Source organism: Protomyctophum bolini (genome assembly GCF_963924005.1).
Source record: "Protomyctophum bolini genome assembly, chromosome: 21".
Lineage (NCBI taxonomy): Eukaryota > Metazoa > Chordata > Actinopteri > Myctophiformes > Myctophidae > Protomyctophum > Protomyctophum bolini.
Genome location: NC_137882.1, coordinates 15,891,420 through 15,914,044, shown reverse-complemented (window position 1 = coordinate 15,914,044; position 22,625 = coordinate 15,891,420). Strand labels below are relative to the sequence as shown.

General features: G+C 43.0%; 1 protein-coding gene across 1 annotated transcript in view; it reads right to left on the bottom strand.

Annotated features, from left to right (window-relative positions):
- Nucleotides 1-19,979, bottom strand: part of smarcd3b (SWI/SNF related BAF chromatin remodeling complex subunit D3b) — a 70,009-nt gene extending 50,030 nt beyond the window's left edge. Inside the window, exon 1 of the mRNA XM_080794314.1 lies at nt 19,790-19,979. Coding sequence (XP_080650440.1) covers nt 19,790-19,801 — 12 coding nt within the window. The 5' untranslated portion in view covers nt 19,802-19,979. The remainder of the gene's footprint in view (nt 1-19,789) is intronic.
- Nucleotides 19,980-22,625: the final 2,646 nt, after the last annotated feature.

The window sequence follows — 22,625 nt, the reverse complement described above, 5'->3', positions numbered from 1 at the left end:
CATCCCTCACTGCTGAGGTTTTTGTCAACTACTTCGAGAAGAAGGTTGATGATATCAGCAGCTCCTTTCCTCCCCTCCCACATAAAGTGGCATCTGACTCAACCAACACTAACCCCAACATACCATGCATGTCCTCCTTCTCTCCTCTTTCCCCAGACGAGGTTCTACAACTAGTGACATCCTCTAGACCTACCACCTGTCCTCTTGACCCTGTCCCGTCTCCAATCTTCCAGACCATCGCACCTGATCTGCTCCCCTTCATCACCTCCATCATCAACACCTCAGTAACCTCAGGCTGTGTCCCATCTGCCCTCAAGTCAGCCAGAGTAACACCACTCCTCAAGAAACCAACTCTTGACCCCTCAGATGTCAAGAACTACAGACCGGTATCACTCCTTTCATTTATTTCTAAAACCATTGAACGTGTTGTCTCCAACCAGCTCTCTCTCCATCTCTCACAGCACAACCTGCTGGATCCCAACCAGTCCGGATTTAAGAAGGCCCACTCCACAGAAACTGCCCTGCTGGCAGTCACAGAAGCACTACATGCTGCCCAAGCTGCTTCCCACTCTGCAGTACTGATCCTCCTAGACCTATCGGCAGCATTTGACACAGTGAACCACCAGCTGCTCCTAGACACCCTAGCGGATCTAGGCATCGGTGGAACGGCACTAAAGTGGTTCTCTTCCTACCTCACCGACCGGACCTACCAGGTTTCCTGGAAAGGTCTGTTATCATCCCCCCGAACCCTCCAAACTGGGGTCCCACAGGGATCGGTTCTTGGTCCCCTCCTTTTCTCACTGTACACTAAATCCCTTGGCACTATCATCTCTGCTCACAATATATCCTATCACTGCTACGCCGATGACACACAACTGTTTCTATCCTTCCCCCCCTCTGCCACTCAGGTGGAAGAGCACATCACCGCATGCCTGGCTGACATCTCACAGTGGATGTCCTCCAACCACCTCAAACTGAACCCAGACAAGACTGAGCTTCTCTTCTTCCCAGCTAAGTCCTGCCCTATGCGGGAGCTAACTATCTCCATAGACAACGCCCTGGTAACGTCTGTCCCAACAGCCAGGAATCTTGGTGTTGTCCTGGACAGTCAGCTCTCGTTCAAAACTCACATCACAGCTGTCACTCGATCCTGTAGGTTCACACTCTATAACATACGACGAATTAGACCGTTCCTCACCCAGGAATCAGCCCAGCTCCTAATCCAGACAACAGTCTTGTCAAAACTTGACTATTGTAACTCCCTCCTTACTGGCCTACCAGCATGTGCACTTAAGCCTCTCCAGCTGATCCAAAATGCTGCAGCTCGCTTGGTCTTCAACCAGCCAAAATTCTCACATGTCTCCCCCCTGCTCCGCTCCCTCCACTGGCTCCCGGTCGCTGCCCGCACAGAATACAAAACCCTGATGCTGGCATTCAAAGCAACCAAAGGTATGGCTCCCCCATATCTTGCAAGTATGATCGAACCCTACAAACCCTCCCGCTCACTCAGATCAGCCAACGCAGGGAAGCTGGAAGTACCCTCACTAAAAACGCCGGGACAACGCTCCACACGTCCCAAACTCTTCTCCCTTCTGGCTCCAAAACTGTGGAATGCACTTCCCATTGCAGTCAGAACTGCAGCATCACTCCCAATCTTCCGCCGTAGTCTGAAAACCCACCTTTTCAGACTCCATCATGGCCCATAGCACTTACCCCACCCCCTTAGATAGCAATTCTAGTAGTCATAGCACGTCATAGTACGTAGCATAGTAGTATAGATGTATAGCTTATATGTATAGTTTCATTATAGATATTCCACTGTTACTTTCTTAGCTACGCATGTTTCATGATAAATGTCTTTATGTGATGTATTCCCATGCTTTTGTTCTTGCTTAATGTAAGTCGCTCTGGATTAAGAGCGTCTGCTAAATGCCTAAATTGTAAATTGTAAATTGTAAAGGAAACGTTGGTGGGATGTTTTTGGGCGTTTGGCCAAAAACACGAACCAAGAGAAACAGAGACAGCAATTGAACATTTGCAGATCGCGTCCATCTTGCCAGAAAGGTGGTAACTAGGTGCAATTCCCCATTGACAACCCATACATCCAAACAGAAAAGTCCTATCTGATTGTATTAAACGTCAAACTCACCAACATTGCAGTTGTACGAAAAGCCACCGTAGACATGTTATGAGCTACTTCCTGTCAATAATTTCCTTGCAGGTGATTTGGTGTTGGCGTTTGGAAGTGTGCCCACCCGTTTTGAATTTGCACATGATGCGGGAGGCAGCAGGACGTTGCTTTACTGATAATGAGCGCTTCCAAACTCTGACACTTAAAAAAATAATCATCTAAAAGGAATTTCTTGACAGGAAGTAGCTCATAACATGTCTACGATGGATTTTTATGAAACAAACAAGCAGATAGAAAGTATTACAGTTACAATGTTGGTGAGTTTGACGTTGTTAATACAATCAGATTATTATTATTTTTCTGTTTGGATGAATGGGCTGTCAATGGGAAATTGCACCTCGTTTAGTTACCAGTTACCACCTTGCTGGCCAGATGGACGTGGTCTACATATAACAATCGCAATGTGACATAGCTCTGTTTAACACAATACTGTACCCCCTCCAACTGTACAGACTTTCCCTATTTTCTTTCCTTAAATAGTTTTTATTGTGTTTTGAGTTTGAGGCGTTTCCAGGAATTACATTCATAGCACTAAAGGTTTTCAAAGAGATATACCTGCCAGACGAGTAGGATACAAAGGCTGAAAGGCAGACATTTGCATTCCAATGGGTGATTGAGGGTCGTGCTCTACCGCGACGGCCAATCAGCTGTCCACAAATAGTTCTCAGGTCTTGTTTTTGTCCTCTCTTTTTTCTCATTGTGTGGATTTTGACCTGGCAGAAAATGGATTTGGACAGGTGGACGCCTGTCCTCACCTTATTGTATAGATACGCCTCTGGTTGACACTTATATAAACGTTTTCTCATGCCAATAGATCTCATTTGACTTGAATTTAATTGACATCCAATCTAATGATGAGTGAGCAGGTAGGGAATAGGGACTCAACAACATCTCACTAATGAAAATGAAAACACACACTGGAATGGTTATTCCTTGTGGGGGAATCGAATGGAAGCTCTCTGGGCTCGGTACAGGCGCTCTGACCTCTATCAGACCACCACAGTCCCGCATCTGAATGCCAGACGAAACGCTCCTGGCTCCTAGAGGCGGACGGCCGTGGCATGAAGTCAGGATGATTTGGTTGCGCTGAAATTATTAGAGCAGCACGGGGCAGCTGCAGTGGAGAGCCTGTGTGACCTTTAGGTCAAAGGTCAAGCCCTTTGGAGAGCTTGACCCCCCCCCATGTGCACTGATGATTATATGATAAAGGAGGAGAATTCATGCCTTGCTAAATGATAGTTTGGAACCAAATGGGCCCTTGTGGGACTGTAACTCTGAGAGTGTACAAATGGAACCAAATGGACCATAACTGGTCCATTTGTTTCCATTTGTACACTCTCAGAGTTAAATTAACATTGATTTTACAGTACAAATTGGGATCTCAGAGATAGAAATGCCATTAAATGGGGGTCTGTAGCCTATTGCATATCAAACTGAGGGTCCTTGAAATGAAACTGCTGCCACGAGAGCCATAAAAATGTTCTCTTATGGAGGACCCTGGCATATCTTTTCTAATGGGGGTCCGCGGGTTAATTCGTGTCAATTTGGGGGTCCTTGACACAAAAAGGTTTGGGAACCACTGCCCCAGATCACGCAGAGTATTTTCTACCCCAGTAAGGGCGGCGTAAACCCTTCGATAATTTCAGTGCATAGCCCCCCCCCCCCCGCCCCCACATTCTGACCTCCCTCCACTTCTACACTTATTGATTTCTCTTCACCATCTTGACAATTTGTGGTCAATCTATTGAGCGGCAGGTTTCTGCCCTTCCCCAGTGTTTTATTGATGGAATTTCTCCTCTCTTGGTGGTGACACCTGCTGTTCAGAAGAGGGTACCACCGGCGTAGTGTGCTTTCTTCGCTCTTATGTTTCAAGGAACACTGAGGACAGCTGTTGACTCAGGCTGTGACCGTGGGTCCATGTCTGCTGCTTGACGCAGAGACGCGACGCTGCTATAATATACATAGCCTTTCAGAACGAGACTTGTACAATTAATTACCTTCCTTTGAACACTACATGAATGACACAGCTCTGCGTTATGCATAGGAAAAAGATTTGCATTGCAAAGTCTGCTTTGATCTCGTGCAAGGTCAAAAATCTCTCTCTCTCACACACACACACACACACACACACACACACACACACACACATACATGCACGGCACGTGCACACGCACACACACACACACACACACACACACACACACACACACACACAGAAAAAAACATATGCTAGTCCCTGGTTTCTCCAGTAACGGCACGGGGGCGTTCAAAGATAACAAAGAGATCCAGTAGCACAGGCAAGGCAGGCGATGGCATTGGGAGAGTTGAGCGCAGGGGTACCCCTTGTCGGACCCCCGTCGTCTCTCTCCCTCAACCCCGAAGCCAGTCAGGTCTCACCAAATGGTAATGTCCCAGTGTGTAGCAGACAGGGGGGTAGAGAGGAGGGGGTAACAGGGGGTAAGGGGGAGCAGCGGCAGTATTATGTACAGCCAACAGAGGGAGCAAAGACCCATTCACAGAGGTCACATTCTGTTTTTTTATGAAATACAAACACTGCAGTGTGAACGGAAATGGGATGAAATGCGGGCCAAAGTATTATGCATACGTTTGTGTGTTTCTTTGTGTGGGAGACCGATTGGTTTCCTTTCCGATCAGTTGTTGTTCACCTGTTTTGTTTTTGTGGATGGATTAGTGTTGGTTAATTTCACCGTTAAGCCACTAGAGGGTGACAGCACATTCTGGAGAATTTTAAAACTGGTCTGGTGGTCTATCCTACAAACATGGCTCATCGCCATGCTGGCTTGTGGTGGACATATTTGTCAAAATTCAATTTTTTGCCACAGAAATACAAAATGAGCGGACAATAATATTACCATATAAACACATGAAGAGCCCTGAATCATATGACAATAAGCAGGTCTGTAACTGAGAGTGTACACATGGAACCAAATGGACCCGTCCTAATGTGCCATAGTGGCATATAGTGAATAAAGTGTCCTGAAGAATAATGTCAGGATCTTATAATCAAAATAAGAACATTATAACGGTCTTTGCCACGGACACATTTGTACGGACAATATATTGATGGCCACTACTACTGAAACATTTAGTCGAAAATAACACACAACTGACTATTTCAATAGGTGCACGCTAACCCCTCCTACACAATAGATAACATAATTGAATTGAATAAAAAATTAAGGAACTGAGTGTTTTTTCTTTCTTTAAGTTTTACTAATTTAAAAATAAAAATGTCTGTAATTCAGTTGATTTACAACAACATGTTGGGAAAGTTTGTCTGTCCTGTTGTCTTTGTTTTGTTTGTCTGTTCACATTTGTCACTGTTTAACATTTACACTACCTGAGGCTGTCACTATTATTTTGTTTTTCATTTTATATCACTTAATTACTCATTATCTGTCAATGATATTCTGAAGTTATGTCATATACAAAATGCCTAATAAAAACAGTATTAAAAAAAAAAAACACAACTAATTGACTATAATCCACTGTAGTAGTGTACTTTTCTTTAGAAGTTTGCTTTGCCCTGCATTAGTCAGCGATGCCATGTGGTGGCAATGGAGCCTGAGCAGGGCTCTACACTACAGTAGGGGGGGGGGGGGAGAAATCCACCCAATGACCTTTTTTTCCTGTGCAACCTCTTTGTCTACGTTCCCTTAACAGTTCACAGGAGAGAGAGGGAGAGAGAAAGAGAGAGAGAGAGAGTTTGAGTGCAGCCTCTTTGTCTACGTTCCCTTAAAATGTATCAAGAGAGAGAGAGAGAGAGAGAGAGAGAGAGAGAGAGAGAGTTTGAGTGCAGCCTCTTTGTCTATACGTTCCCTTAACCTTTGCGAGCGAGAGAGAGATGTAGAAAGTGGAACAAAATGAGTCAAGTTAAAGGCAAAGCTGCAATCCGTATGTCCTCCTACCTGGGACTGGGAGGCTGGGATTTGAACACGGGATGCTCTCCTGCACATTGGGAGACCAAACATTTACCATTCACCCAAGAGGGCAATCCCCGCTTGGCCAGGGGAAATGCTGTGCTTATGAGCTGCAGGCAGTACACACGACTCCCATACCAGAGAGATGAATTTACGGATTGCAGCTTTAAGAATACTGTGTTACTCTGTGTATCGTTTTCATGTGCAGTTTTCTGACGCATTGTGCCTGATGCATTGACAACCCAAGGATGATCTCATCGTGCCAATAAAACTTTGTATTGAACCCAGAGAGAACGTGAGCCAGCAATAGACAGACAGACAGACAGACAGACAGACAGACAGACAGACAGACAGAGGGTATGTTATATCAAAGCAAAATGGACAGAAGATATAGGGTTATCTTGTAGATCATCTATTTTTTTAGGGGAAGAAATTGTCCCTATCTTTATCCCTTATCCCTAAACGTCTTTGCAATTTTTGTTTGTTTTTACCTTTTTTTTTTTTTTTTAATTCAAAAGTAAATTCAAAAATTCAAAAGTTCAAATAGCCAATCTACAAGCTCACACCATCGATGTAGATCAGCTAGTTGAACAATTATAAAATGTTTTTTAAAAATAGTAAAAAGTGTCTAATAACGTTAAGGATGAGGGGTAAGGCGGCACCCAACATATTAGGGGCCTTGGTGTACTGTAGGCTGAGAAAAGGTTACCTACGTCTAGAGCAGTGTTGCCCAAACAGTGGGTCAGGACCCATGTGTGGGTCATGGACACATTCTTATGGGTCATGACTGAGTAAATGTCCCAAAGCCTTACTGGTCTATCTGATCCGATCTATGATCTAGTCACTGACCGTAGATGGTACCCAGTAAGGCTAGTTAGAGAAACCCCTTAAAAGACTTTTAGACTTTTAAGATTTTAACTTTTTATCGTCTTGAAATGTTTGTTTTTTTTAGTAAGACTGCACGTGTTTTTATTGTGTTGTGTTATATGTTTGTTGTGTGGCCACTTTGGTGGCAGCTAATGGGGATCCGAAATGAATAAAGAATAGCGAGGTTTCACATACTGTAAAGCAGAAACCATGGAACCTGCTCTCTTCAACATTACTGTCGCAGACAGTTGGGGCGCAATAGGGAGAATGAGGACAGGAAAAGAGAGTGCCGAACACGTCTTACTCCAGTCCAGACTGAGTCCCTCTCCCTGGAGCTGGGCCCCCCTCTAGTTCGTTCAGTTTCGGAGAGCTGCTGCAAACAAAACCCTGAGCTCAAGCTGCTTAAAAAGACAGATCTTTAGGGAGAGCCTCTCAACGGCCATCATCAAAGGGATTGTTCAAAAGCATGCAGGCTTTACCGCACCTTTACTGCAGGACGGCTGGCAATGGAACACAACCACCCTAAGGACTACTAACCATTGTGTTTCTTTGTACCGAGTGGACCTGCAGCTGATATAGACCGTCCATACTGCACATATAAACACTATCTGTACTATCTGTATAGTATACATAATGCATATAACCACATATAAACAGATCTGCTACCTATACACAGTTTTTAAATATGAGGCTTTGTTGTATACTATGTTTAAAAAAGCTTTAAACCCTGGCCTGTATATATAATATAATGCATATCGTTGTAATGTGACATATGAGTAGCTCTGTTTAACACAATGCTGGACCTCCTCCAACTGTACTTTCCCCATTTTCTTCTTGAATAGTTTTATGTTTAGACGCATGTGTCGAGAGATGGGGAAGTGGATTTCAGGATGGATTCCTTGCAGCTAAAGAGAAAAGTCTCACATGGGAGGTAAAAACTAATAAATAGAAAAATGTGCCTAGAGATAGTGTAATGATTAAATTGAAAATATGTTATTTTCTGGCGAGCAAACAGGCACAAAAGTATTAAATTAGCCATACAGCCTCATTCCTATGAAGAATATGAACAATAGTATTAACCCCTTCTATGACGGAACCCTGCCAGAGTCATTCCACCTGAGCCTTTTCCCCGTTTCATCTGCTTCAGTAAAGCAAAAATGAACACCTCTCCTCTTCCCCTCTCCACCCTTGCCCTCCCCTCTTCCCTGCTACATCCCCTTTCTCTCTCTCCTCCTTCTCCCCCCTTTATTGTGGGTTAGGTGGGTTCATGTCCCATTAGTGCAATTGTAATTAACACTGTACAGACTTGCGCTCCAGTAAGGTCTGCCACTATAACGCCACATCCGGGAACGCACTGCCCGGAGTCTCCTTTTGTGTCTCCCACTTCTCAGTTTCACAGACTATTATTGCTGACCCCCAGCTGCAGACCGAGAGTGTAACTGCGGACCGGGCCTCTCCACGGATTGCAACTAAATTATGCTATACCACTATACACCATCGCTATACCATAATATTATAATATTATATTATTATATACAATCTTACACTATTATATGTATTATTATTGTTATTGCTACTATAGTGGTATCTCCCTCTGTCTCTCCTTCTCTCTCTCGCTTCGCTTCCCCCCCCCCCCTTATCGACTCGACACGGTGGAGGCAGATGGCTGCCCACCCTAGAGCCTGGGTCTGCCTGACGTTTCTTCCAGTTAAGGGAGAGTTTTTCATTACATGTAAAGTGTCTTGAGACAACTAGTTGGGATTTGACACTTTAATCAAATTGAATTGAACTGAACTGAACATCTACGCCACTTTACAATAAATAGGCCTATATTAAAAAGCTGTGCTTATTATAAACACTTATCATCATGGTAATGTAATATAGAAAGGGTGGGTGGGTGGCTTGAAAGCAACAATATATTATTTTAAAGTGTTCGGTTTGTTGTAGAGTCTTGAAATGCTTCATACTGCAAGCTCGTAAGCCTGATTTATACTTCGTTGCACCCAGTGTTGCATGCCGTGAATCTACAAGCTCACAACGCGTCACGATTTGTGATGCGTTGTGAGCTTGCAGGTCTGCTATTTACTGCTGGCGACGCCGGTGTGCAACAAAACACAAATCAGGCTTACGGGTCAAAACCCTAGGATTTTCAGGGCTTGTTTGTGGACAAAGGATCTCTCTCTTTATCCTAGGGCAGCAGCAGCGTTTACAGTTGAGCTCCTTGGCAGGCACCGGGCTGCTCCTGTCGACCTGAAAAGGGGGCATTGTGGTGTGGGAATGGATGGAAAAGACCCGGCCAGCAAACAGCCTCACAATGAGCCGAGTCTCCCCCCTCCCTGCATGCCCGCAGCCCCGGGCAGCGGCAGCAGCACCGGAACAAGCCCAGAGCACTGTGTAACCTGCTGCAGGGCATTTCCTGTTTGCTGTAGCCATGGCGACATGGCTGTTCTGCCTTCCCTTCCAAACTAGGTGCCCACCAATCACCAAAGAGAAGCCTCATGCTGCAGAGACTTAAAAATAAATAAAAAATAAAAAATCTGGAGCAGCAGCTGGTGGTGGTGGTGGTCTGAGATAGCTAGCCAGTTCATATCTGCTGTAAACTGGATGAGTGTAATGCAATATTTCACTGTGTTATTTCAAAGCAGTGGTTCTCAACCAGTGGTCCTGTGACAACCAGTGGTCCTTGAGGGGGTTCCAGGTGGTCTCAGCTAAAAGATAGATCAAGAGTTGGTAGCCAAATGGACCCTTATAGATCTTTAACTCTTGAGAGTGTAAAAATGCACATTATTATATAGTTGTTTATAGTCGTGAAATTAGCATTAGGCATTGTGTTGGATTATTGCAACCCAGTCATGGGGAGGGGACACCCTGGGGGTCCAGACTCAGAGTCACATGGTTGATCACTAAACAGAAGCCGAGAAGGAATACCAAGCAAGGAGTCATCAGCATCCACCTGCTCACCTGTTGAATCCTAGTCTAGATCAAGGCATTATTTAGTTTGACTCGGTTCCACAGAAAAATATTCGAACCGAAAGGCGTTGTAGAGCTTGTAGACTGGCTATTTTCACAATGTTTGCCTCTTTATTACATAATATTTTACTATATTTGGTCAATTCGATATTAAAGAGGTCTTAAAAGTCATTCAATTGTAACTTGAGAAATGTGCAGACTGCAGATCCCTGTATGTTTGTTTGTTGACTGCTGAGTGAGAAAACTAATGTTGCACATTAAGCTAATCATCTGGGGACCCAACAAAATAATTAGGGCAACCCCCTGAGGGTCCCGACCCCGAGATTTGGAACCATTGGTCTAGATAAGAGCACGAGCCCCAAAAATGCTTCTATAGGAAGCCTATTTTGGCTTCAAATGAACGTTAGCTATTACGCACAGAGACAGCTTAATATGCATGCAGCCATGTTAGTTAGCACCGTGGTCAGACTCAGTGACCTTCCCCCACTCGGCACAGCGTTATGCAGTCAGACCTCAGGGTTAACCCCAAGCCGACGTCAAGCTCTCTGACTCAAAGCCTGCAGTGAAACACAGCCTGGCGCTCATGATGAATAAACCATATACCCCGGCTACGAGACCATCTAATGAAAAATTACACTGCCGGAATATTTTCTCAGTAATATGCTCGCTATGAACCCAATTTTTTCTGGGTTGCAGAAAGTCTCTTGCTAGTTGCTACCCCACACCACACACCCACCATCCCCGCCGCTCCTCTCCCCTCCCCATTCAGAGTCTACGTCCAAACCATTAGCCCTGATCTTTCAGCGCCACTCTGCCCGGGCTGGATGGGTAGAGAGATCAGACAGAACGAGGACAACAATCAGACCTATTGGATGATTGTAATCAAGACGGTTCTATAAAACCAAACCCTGGATGAAAAGTGCTGCAGGCAGAGGCCGTGCTACAGCAGTATACTCAGTGGGGCGTGGGGGGAAAAAGAAACGGAGGTCTGAAAATCACAGTGCAATTGCAGACAAACTCTCCAAACATGACAAAACATGGGAAGAAGTGAGGTGAAATAATGAGCAGTCAGGGGGAAGCTTAACCCGATCGCACAGACAAGACTGTACAGAGATCAGAATAAAGCAGTCTCATTAACCAACAAACTAAAACCTTTTGTTGTTGAACGTTGCACCAACGGCAGCTCCATACATAATTAAATGCACAGAAAGAGCCATTTCACACCTTTAAAAAAAAGTCACAAAATTTGTGCCAGCATTGGCATTATCATCACATTGCACATAAAATGCCACTGCTGCATTTGCTTATATATCGCTACAGGCTTTGTGAGTGAGTTTCTCTATTCAACTACTGCACGACTCTTGTTCTGTACACTCTTTATGTGTGCCTTGCTCTGCTGAGTGAGTCTGGTGCAGTATTGAGCGGTTACATCTAAATGGGTCAACTCAGCCTCGGTGAACCATGTAGCGGTTATAACCCAGACAGTTGCTCTCAGAGTCAATGGATCTCATCAGACATTAGTCACATTACGGTACTGTACAGCACTGAAAGGGATGGGTGAGTCAGTGGATCTCATATAGGGTTGGGAATGATCCTTTGGGATTTTAACCATTCCCGGTTCCTTAACGATTGCTTCTTAACGGTCCAATTCCTCAACAGTTCCCTTTATTGATTCCTATATTTTAAGATATGTACATCATTTTGGCCTTCGTTCAAATTCAGTCAGATTCCAAATTGACCCTTACCGGTCTTATGATGGATCCTCGAAATTAAAAAGGTTTGAGAAGTGAAGTCCACAAACAAGTAAAACGGTAAATGGTTCCAAATGTGATGGAACCGATTCCGGTTCCTCAATGTTGGATCCAGTTTGTTCCGATACCCAACCCTAATCATCAGATACCACTGTACAACATTGAAAAGAATCAGTGAGTCAGTGAAGTGAACCTCATCAAACCACACCGTGTTGTACAGCATTGAAGGGGATCAGCGTGCGAGTCGGCGGATTTGATGCAGCAGCTAATTTGATTTGGGTCACTCTTCTTTGGGCAAAGATAACAGCGATTTAAAAGCACATCACTGTAAACATTTGGCAGGCAGTGCCTGCACCATGTGTGTAATTAGGCTACAAAACGCACTACTTAAAACGATATAAATCCATAATCTCTTAAGGAGGAAAGGAAACCACACTGGCCGAGAGGGAAAGTCTGAGAATAGACTTTATGGCTTCAAAATGGTATACGTCCATATGGTACATATCCTAGTCTGTACTGACGTGTTACATGTTGGGAGCTCCACTGATCTCCCAGATTTGGCACAAACATGGAGTTCAATTTGTTCTGCTGTTATGTCGGCAAAATGTGGAATGCCCTACCAACAGACATCAAAAAGTGTGATTCCTTGAATCCTTATCCTCCTTCAAAATAGGCCCGTCACAATAATCAACTAAAAGTCCATACATGTTAGATAGAAGCAGTTCTACAAGCTTACAACATGTCAAAGTGACGTGTTGTAAGCTTGTAAATCAACTATTTCTGCTATTTTGTGAATTTTTGGAAAGAAAACAATATTAAAAAAATATATTAAATGTGTCAGTGATATCTGCTCTGTGCAATTTGTGATTATGAAGCCTAAAAGTCAAACAGAAAATGTAAAAACAAAAAATTATACACTTACAGTATTGCTACAAGTGTTAAGTAGCTACTATTTCTTGATGAATTGAATACATACAGTAGGACCACAATGGAAACAATCCCTCAGGGCTTTTCATGTTATCCTTTTAGCATCATTGTAAAATTGTACCAATGTACTGTTAATAAAGTATTCAATCAATAAATGCAACATGTTTATAAAACACTGCATAATCACAGCATTGCTGTAAAAATGGCATTGACAGCTTGAATTCAGAATTGATTTAACTTTGTTCACCATACTGTAGTTCCAATCAAGGCCAAATATTACAGTAGGCTAGTTGGTTTCCTGGGTAACAAAGGCCCTCTCGTTCTCCCCCACTCCTCTGGTACATTCCTTGTCAGCCAAATAAGGAAGTGCTCCATTGTCCATTTAGCCCTGTGAAAAACTCAAAACACAAAGCCATGGAACATTTAATTGGGTAACCCATTATTTTTTCAGAGCCAAATCTAATCAATGCCACTGGACAGTAGGGACAAAAAAAAGAAAACGGGTGGAAAAACCAGAGAGGTCGGAGTTGATAGTTATGGGAAAGCCTTGTGCTGAAAAACTTCTACTTTGCAAAACTTTGATGGACGATGGACCCGACTGGTCAGTCAAAACGTTGTTTCAAACCTAATCAAACACAGAGAGGCCTTCTTTTTTTTCTATACATTTTTATCCCACCATTTTGCAACCAATTTTTTTCACCCAGTGTCAATCTAATGTAATCCTGGGCGCTACACTTCTTCTGCCAACCTGGGGAGGCCTGACTTCTTAACTAAGAAAATCACACCTGTGTGAAGTAAGTGGTGCAAATCCGTGTGGGGGTCCCCGGAACTTCCAGACACACAGAAACGCACCCAGGGTGCCGGCCTGGTTTCTGGCGAGCTGCCCCGTGTCCGAAATGGTTGAGAAATGACAGAGTTACCGTGTGGGGGTCCCCAGGGGGTCCCTCTACTGTACTGTACTGTACTGTACTGTAACACCTGAAATCATACAGTTAATATGTATACCGATGTGTTAGGTTGCACAACAGTGACACTTGGTTTTGAAAAACAACCAAATGCTATTTTCATGCTCAGACCCAGGCAGCCAGGTACACACAAAGCTACTTAATGAAGTGGTTGCACCAGTTAAAAAGCCAGGTCAAGTATTTAACATGTAACATTGTGAGACATGGTAGCTTCTATGGAATCCAAATGACTGAAATCAGTCGTGCAACTGAGAAGTAACTTTTGTTACTTTAGACTTGTTTTTCTTCATTGCAATGTTAAGAATGTAATTTAGATAGCATGTTATTTAAACGGATGCTAGGTTTACCTGATCTCCTATAGTTCCAATGTACAGGTTACTATTGTGATCATATATTAGTGACAGTGTATTGCATTTTTTGTAAGTCACTCTGGATAAGTGACTTGTAAATTGTATGAGCTGTGACATTCTCCATTCATTTGAATGGGGCTGTGTCCTTCCTACTGTTTACTGTATGAACCAGGAAGACATCCGTTTATTTTTTTTACGGTAAACGGAACGCTATTCATGGACCACTCGTACCCAGCTGTCCTTGTATACTTTAATTTGTTTTACTGAGTGATAAGGTTAAGAATAAGTTTAGGGGTTAGGTATAGTTTTACTGAGGTTAAGTTTAGGAATAATTCACTCCGTGTGTGTTCATGACTTCATGTCCAAGATAGCCTCACTACCCAGGCTTTTATTTTCATTTGCTCAGAGATCGGTGAACCAATATTATCCAGCCAGCACTACCCGCCCCAGCACGCTGGCTGGGCCAGGCTATGTCCAAGATAACAAGTGAACCGGAATCACTTTTTGAGGCGCAATGCTTATTCACAGGGTTTCACTATAAAAGGAATAAAGCAAGGTCTTATGCATACCTGATCAGCTCAGAGACGGGTGCGTAGGCAGGGATCAGTCGTCTAGACTACAGTACAACAACAATGACCTGCGTTACCGTCTACACACATTACCGTCTACAACTCTACACAATAAGGACAACTTTATTTATGCAATGTTTCGCCACACCTGCAAACTTTAGATGTCAATCTTACTATCTTAGCCTACCGATCCATCTAGATCACATGACTATAAAGAACATGTGTACCGATTTGCGTGATATTTGGATAAAATATCAAGTGTGAACCACTACTGTTATTTTTGTCACTGTATGGACAACATACAACATTTAATTTAGTGCATCCACATTAACTGCCACGTATAATTAATTAATTCTTCCACCACTTCGGTGAAAAGTTCAAGACCCTTATTCTGAAGGCCCACGAAACCCGCAACGTGAACCAGATGTAAACAAATGTTGTGTAAAGTGATGCGCAATTGTATTTTCTTTCACCCGAGAAATACATTTTGTAACCGCGATTATCGGTTCTTTAGTTATGGGCCGTTGAATATAGCTTGTTTTGACCACAAAAATGCAATCTGGGAAAACAATAAATAAATCTGATAGCGTTGAGGTGGATGGCAGGCAAATGTTTCACTTTCGGTTAATTTCCAGCTGTATCTGTCGCTTGGCAACCTAGAACCATTCATAGGTTAAATATCTGAAAATATGTGTACAGTACACATTAACCCATTCTGGGCCGTAACCCTTTTGGTGTTTTAAACATTGTTATAATTTAGCTGTTGAAAAATAGCAGATCTACCGAGTGGCCGGTGGCGCGCTACGAGCTTAGAAGATTTTTTTGAAATTTCTAGGTCAGGCCTAAATGGGTTAACATGAATCCAACAAACACTGATGATAGGGCTGTCAAACAAGTCTATGAAGCCAATCTATGAAATCTATGAAAAAGTTTAATCTGCAACGCAACGTTATACGATATGTAGTGGGGGGGGGGGTCTCTGCTTCATCTCTCTCGGGGTCCTTGACCTGAAAACATTGAAGACCCCTGCAGTCTATTGCCTTAGGGCTGGTATATTATTATAAACTAAAACACAGCGCAGAGAGAGAGAGAGAGAGAGAGAGAGAGAGAGAGAGAGAGAGAAAGAGCAGAAGTTACACATACTTGCACCATTAGGCACGGAAATTCAACGTATATATGTCTTTTCTGGGTGGAACCTAAGAACACACTAGAGAGGAATGGAATGAACACTGGGCAGATAGCCCTTGATTAAAGAGAGACTAAGATCTATGGAAAACTCTACATGCACAGAGTTTTTCCCTCAATAGATTATACTTAATATTTATTTTCTCTTGATTGACTACTTCTCGGCCTTAAGCCACCTAATTCCAACACACTTTGCTAGTTTGGGATGGCTCAGCAGGGTAAAAGACAGGGTTAACCACATTTAGGCCTGACCTCAAAATAAATAAAAAATCTTCTATATATTTTTCCAAAATAGCAGACGTACAAGCTCGTGCGCTATGAGCTTGTAGATCTGCAATTTTTCAATAGCATATAACATAATGTTTAAAACACCAAAGGGGATTCCCGCCCAAAATGGGTTAAGCAAATAACATAGGCCGGGATTGGTATTTAAGATGTAGTCAAAAGGACAGTGGGTACCCTCAATAGCCACATACCTGTCTAACTCTCCAAAGGGAGTGACACCCACAGCCACAACCCTACGGAGGAGGAGCAGCCATGATCTACCCACATACAGAACAAACATGGGAAAATTCTCATTCTATTACTCTACCACCAAAATGTGGAATGCACCGAGGCCCCCCCGACACCATCCATGATTAAATTATGTGTAACCAGAGTTTGAAAAAATACTCACACGTTTTATTTAAGTGAAAGTACCAATTGTGCAATGCAGAACTACTCCGTTACAAGTAAAAGTACGGAATTCAAAATTTACTTGAGTAAAAGTACTAAAGTAAATGTACTTAAAGTACCAGAAGAACCAAAAGTTCATTATCGAATGAATGTCCCATTTCAAGTTGTCTGTATACAAATATATATAAAAATATATAAAAGTGCATTTGGAGTACAAATACCTCAAAATTGTACTTAAGTACAGTACTTAAGTAAATGTATAGTTAATTTCCACCACTGCTACTCCACTACACTGCCACCAAAATGTGGAATGCCCTGACACCATCCATGATTCAATTATGTCGTGTAAGACTGTTTTCTTTCAAAGTTGGCCTCTATCAGGAGACCACAAGGGGAGGAAAATGTAAATTCCCATCGAAATGAGAAAGTAATCTGGGTAAAATCTGGTTCACTGAATCCTCCCGAGTCCCCACACAATAATGTGTACGGTTAGGTACACAATAAAACCCAAAGTGTTATGAGTCTGAGATAGTGTCCAAATTATTATGATCCAGGTATTTTTTACGATAACGTGTCACAGTAGCGAAAACAAATGCTAATGCCAAACACTGGTTTCTTTCAAAATTCAGTAGCCTCAGTTTAAGGGATTAGCCTCTTCCTCTTATATCATATTCATAACAATAAAAATGAAATGCCATTTTATGTCAATATAGGGCCTAGTAGATGTATGAATGCAATAGTGGTGAACTAGTCGGTATCCTTGTGTAAGCAACAGGTACAAATAGTCTCTCCCTTTCAACCATCACCACCACCACTACGTTCATTGCTAGTGTTGATTATGTCTTTATGTCGTTTATTATAGTACGTCTTGAAATGTCTCCATGAATTGAATACACAGGACCAGTGGACCACAATGGATCACTTAATTGTGATTTTGATTATTATTATCCTTTTATCTGGACATGTACGATATAGAAATATTGCGCAGGGTAAAAAATGCAGGTACAGATACTGATATATTGCATTATTACATAGTCCATACCCGTGCCTGCTTAAGTTAAGAACAGCCAAACCCAACACACACACACACGCATGCAGGCACGTGAGGCGGCTGTATGCCTCACAGTACTCTGTCTCTGTACTGTACTACTCTGTACTGTACTGTACTGTACTGTACTGTACTCTCCCCCCTCTCTCTCTGCAGCCTATATTGGCTCATGTGGCACACCCGTTATGCGATGCTCAGCCAATCACAGCACAGAATGTGTCTGAGGACGCAATCTCTAGAATTAGTAGTCACATAGATATCGGTAAGTGGATTCGGTACGCTACCGATATCTTGCATCACATGCCATCACTACTTTTACAATCTTTGTAAACCATACCTCTGTACAATCTGCAAATTGTTAATAAAGTATATTCAATCAACCAATCAGTCAATCAATCAATCAAAAGCATGTTCAATCCCAGATCAAAAGGATCAAAACAAATACATTGATCCCAATATTCTAAACACTACAAACCTGTTAAGAATAACTGAATTGGGAAAGCAACAACAGCAGCATCGTTATCGTAGCAAAATGTAACGGGAGACGCTCCGTTTGAAGATGGACACAAACCAGATGAGCCTGCATTTCACTCAAGTGAAACTGATATGGGGTTAGCAGCAGCACACGTCACATAATATAATATAATTTCTTTCCTTTCCAGGAGCAGCAGCAGCAGTTAAAACTGCTACCATACATACACACACCACTAAATCCCTGAGAGAGGAGAGCCCTGTCTCCATACACTTATCTGTCTGCCAGGCTGCAGAGCATCAAGAACGAGAAAGAAAAACTTTTCCAACAAAAGAAAATCAAAACGCACCGACTAATAAAGCCTATTTGTGAGGGGCGCTAGCCCATTCCTATGTCCAGCTTTGAGGGTTTGTGCAAACTCAAACATTGTGTTAACACAAACATTGAATGCCATTGACAATGAATGGCCAGCTCTGAGTGTAAACACAAACATACATTGAAGACGAAGGTGAGGATACAAATTGTGATTGGCCGGAATGAGAGGATGTATGATAAGATCTCTCCTCACTTCACAGGGGTGTTGTGTTTCATACTTGGTTTCACGTTGGTGTTGCATTGCCGTAAATAGCAGATATAGCCTACTACAAGCTCACATTCATGACGCGTTTTGAGCTTGTAGACCTGCTGTTTAGGTCTAATGAGCAACATGACACCTGCACACTACTAAAGTATAACTGAGGCTTAAATGAATGTACCTGGAGTGGGTAGGGTTAGGGCGGGTTTGTTTGTTTGTTTGGGGGGGTCACCGGTCATGGCCTGAAAAGGTTGAGAACCAACGGGTTAGGCGTGCCATCATGGTGGTGTGGATGTTGGAGATACTGTACCACGAGGCAGGGGTTATATAGCCTTGGATCAAGACTATCATAGATGTTTCTTATCCAGTCTGACTTTTACTTTCGTACAAGAAAGTAAAAGTCAGACTCGATAAAAATACATCTAGGTGATAGTCTTGATCCATCCAAGGCTACAGGGGCAGGAGGTGCACTGTCACTGTCTGCATGCATGCAGGGGGGGAACATAAATCACCATGGGTTGTTGTAGCTACATGCGTCAAGAGGGAGGAGAGGAGAGCAGAGCAGAGCAGACAAGAGGAGAGGGGAGGGCAGTGGTCTCTCTTGCTTTACCGTGCATCCCCTCTATTACTTCTCAAGTGTCTGTTTCCCACACCAGTCAAGGTTAACAAGCGGCTCGTGTCTGCCTGCGTCTGCGGCCGGGGTGGAGGGAGGGTGGAGGGGTGGTGGGCTCTGGGCTGGGAGGTGGAGGGGAAGGGTGAGGTGGTGGTGGTGGTGCAACTACAGCCACCAGGCAGCCGTGTGTGTGTGTGTGTGTGTGTGTGTGTGTGTGTGATGCAGACAGTAGCTGCTACTGTAGCCGCCTTTACAGTCCATAAATATTCTACATCTATCCGCCATGTATCTGCTACAAATCTATCTAGCTCGTGGAAAACCATATGTGCGCCACTCGACAACATTTGCCGCGGAATAAGAATGAATCAGACCCCGTTGGCTGTTGTGATTAAATCCGGCGTTTCTTTTCTTTTTTTGGAGCCGGGGAAGCACAATAAAATTAGAGCCAGACGGGGAAAAACTCCCGTGCGCACTAATCTGATCTGTACCGGGCAACGCTGGCTACAGAAAGAATTCGTGGGCAAGCCAGGGTTTTATAATAACAAAAATACTGAATAGTTTGTTTTAATGGTGGACGCAGCAAGACACAGTTAACGTCCACGGAAAAGAGAGAGGAGGCACAATAAAACAATGTGCAATATAACCAACCACAACGTATAGCAGCAAGCAAAGAACAGAACCAGTTCATTACCTTTCTCTCCATCCCTTTTACAGCAGGCTTTTTGGGGAGCTCTACTCAACAACAGCAACTGTAGAATGTGTGTCTGTCTCCTCTGTGGGCGCTGTGCAGTGCTGTCCGGCCCGCTTCTTTTCTCCACTCCTCAACTTCTATGCTTCTCAGTTAGTAGCGTGTCTCTATCACTCCCCCATTACTGGTAGTGTAGGGAAGACTTATTAGTGCTGGCTGCTGGGACGCCGAGTCGTAGGATGGAGTCAGCCCAGGATTGGCGAAGCCTTGCTCGGGGTGGGAAAGAGGAGTAGACAGTAGAGGCGCAGGCGCGGTCTCTACTGGAGACTCGATAGAATGAAAAATTACCGACTGGCTTCTGGCTGGCAGGGAGTGTCGTCAAATTACTTTTAAGCTGTTGATACTTCAGCCACAGTCGAAATGTTTGCTAAAAAAGAAGAAGAAAAAATGAGCCATACGCCGCATACGGCCGTGTCATTTAAAAGGGGGTAAAAAATAATATAAAGTATTTTAGAAATAAGAAGTGTGCCAAAGTGTTATCAACAAGCGAGAACAAAGGGAATAGGGAATGGTTCAAAAATCTTTCTTTTAGCAGTAGCTGAGTCTATACAAATACAATAGTGATGCACTCAGTGAACTCTGCTGCAATCACATGGATATAGCATTACGAGCCGAGCCCTGGCAATCTTTTAAAACGAAATTAGTAGGATAGGACTTTATATACACATATGCACACATGGCATCAACGCATGGTGTTGTGTGCAGGCGCCCTACACTCTGTCTTTCGTTTTCTTTTCTTTTCTTTTATCCCCCTGTTCCCCTCACTGTATATATACTTTTTTTCCCTTTTCGCTTCCTATATGATGAATTCCTGTTCTGTTCTTTAACTACATAGAAGTGTCTATTTGTTTGTCTCTAAATGTTTTGATGAATTGAACAATGTGGACCCTGTTGTAAACAAGTGTAAGGCTTAATTGGGTCGTCCACTCACAGTTAACAGTCTTTGTATTGAGTTTGTGCTTGAAATGTACTGTAATTCTGCAAACTGTTAATAAAGATTTCAATCAATCAATCAATCATATTAAATCAATTAGGCCTACAAGGAAATTGTAGCTACTTTTTCTCCTCCCATGCAACATTTACGGTAGTTATTTTTTAGTGATTGAATACTTTAGTCAGTAATGTAAACAGCAGACCAGTAAAGACAAGCTGAAAGGATGTCACAAAAAGACATGGGGACTTGTTTCCATTATGGTCCTATGTATTCAATTAATCAACATAGCATAACAGAAATACATGTCATGAACATTTTTTTACACAGCCCCATTTAAAGGATTTCTGAGGGGGAAATGGGTCAAAGCATCCTGGATTCCTGACAGCCACTTTTTCTTGTGCTGAATATGAACCAGAAAAAATAGTTCACCACTATTGCATTCATACATCTACTAGAAGCGACAATTTCCGCCTGGGTGATGATAGCAGACTGCTGGGTGAGAGCTGGTGCTTGGTAGGGGGGGGGGGTCAGATCAGCATGGAATTAATTCTGTACTGGCCATATATGGAGTGTCTTCTTGACTGTACACTGTCCAGGGTTTGATGAGGTCAGATCAACATAATGGAATGTCACTGTCAGAACAGGTCAGCTCCATATATGAAGATCAAATGGTTTGAGGTCAGATGTAGAGTTGCTGGCAGATCTAGGTGATGATCCAGTCTTCTCCATGTATGGCTATCCAGGGTTGGATGAGGTCAGTGTCGTGATCTTCATATATGGAGACGGCCATATATGAAGCGTGTCACGAGCCGTGATGGACTGACAACCATATATGGTGCTAATGGTGGCGTGATGTGTCATGAGGCGTCATGGACTGATAATATATAGTGTCATGACGGATGGATCGACTGACAGGCTTTCATAATAATAGTAATTAAAATGAATGCACACATATTCTGCAAACATGGAAACTGGTTCGAACATCGTCTACATAGCACATTAAACCTTCTACATTAATTTGACATCTTTATTAGATGTCGAAATCTTCCACACAGCTGTCTGGAGTTCAGTCTCCAGTCAGCATGCTAAAGTCAGCAGACTTTGAGTGCAAAACAAGTCTGAGTCAGCAACTTGAACTCTGTTAACTCCATTCTCAAGGCCAGTGGGGGGTGATGCATGATGGGACACTGATGTTACCACTGAGGGGTGAGGACTTGGTTTAGAGAGCAGCGCTTTTACTCTGCATTCATTCATGCACAGTAGGCTACAAGAGAATACTGTAACAAGTAGTTAGTTTTTCCTGCAAACCCCTGAAAATGCTTGGGTGGGGCCCTATCTTGCCTTAGCCCTTATTCCTACCTTTTAGGCAATTTTTTCTTGAAAAATGGGGTCGTTTTATAATCAGTCTTCTTATATTCGGTATAATACGGTAGTAAATGTGAATCTTGGCCTTGGCCAGAAAACTAGAAATGAAAGTTAAAATATTAGAAAGAGTATAAAACGTATGTTCGGGGCCAATTGGTCCAATGGTTTGTGATTATAATCGGAAGCAAGCAAGCGCACACACACTGTTGGTGACAGGTAGACAGCTTAATGGGTTGTTACGGTTTTTAATTGACTCACAAAGGGGTCACTTGGTGTTGGGTGCTACGTCAGTCAGCACTCCGCAGTAGAAAGATCTGCGGATCACCTGCAGGTTTAATGAATTGAATGGAGGGGGTGAACGGGGGAAGTCCAACATCGTCTGACAAAAAATACAACGCTATACTTTGCTTTATGTCATGATGGCGCTAAATGAACCATGTTTAATTTTAATCCTGGAACAGTGCAACAAGCAGAGCGTCT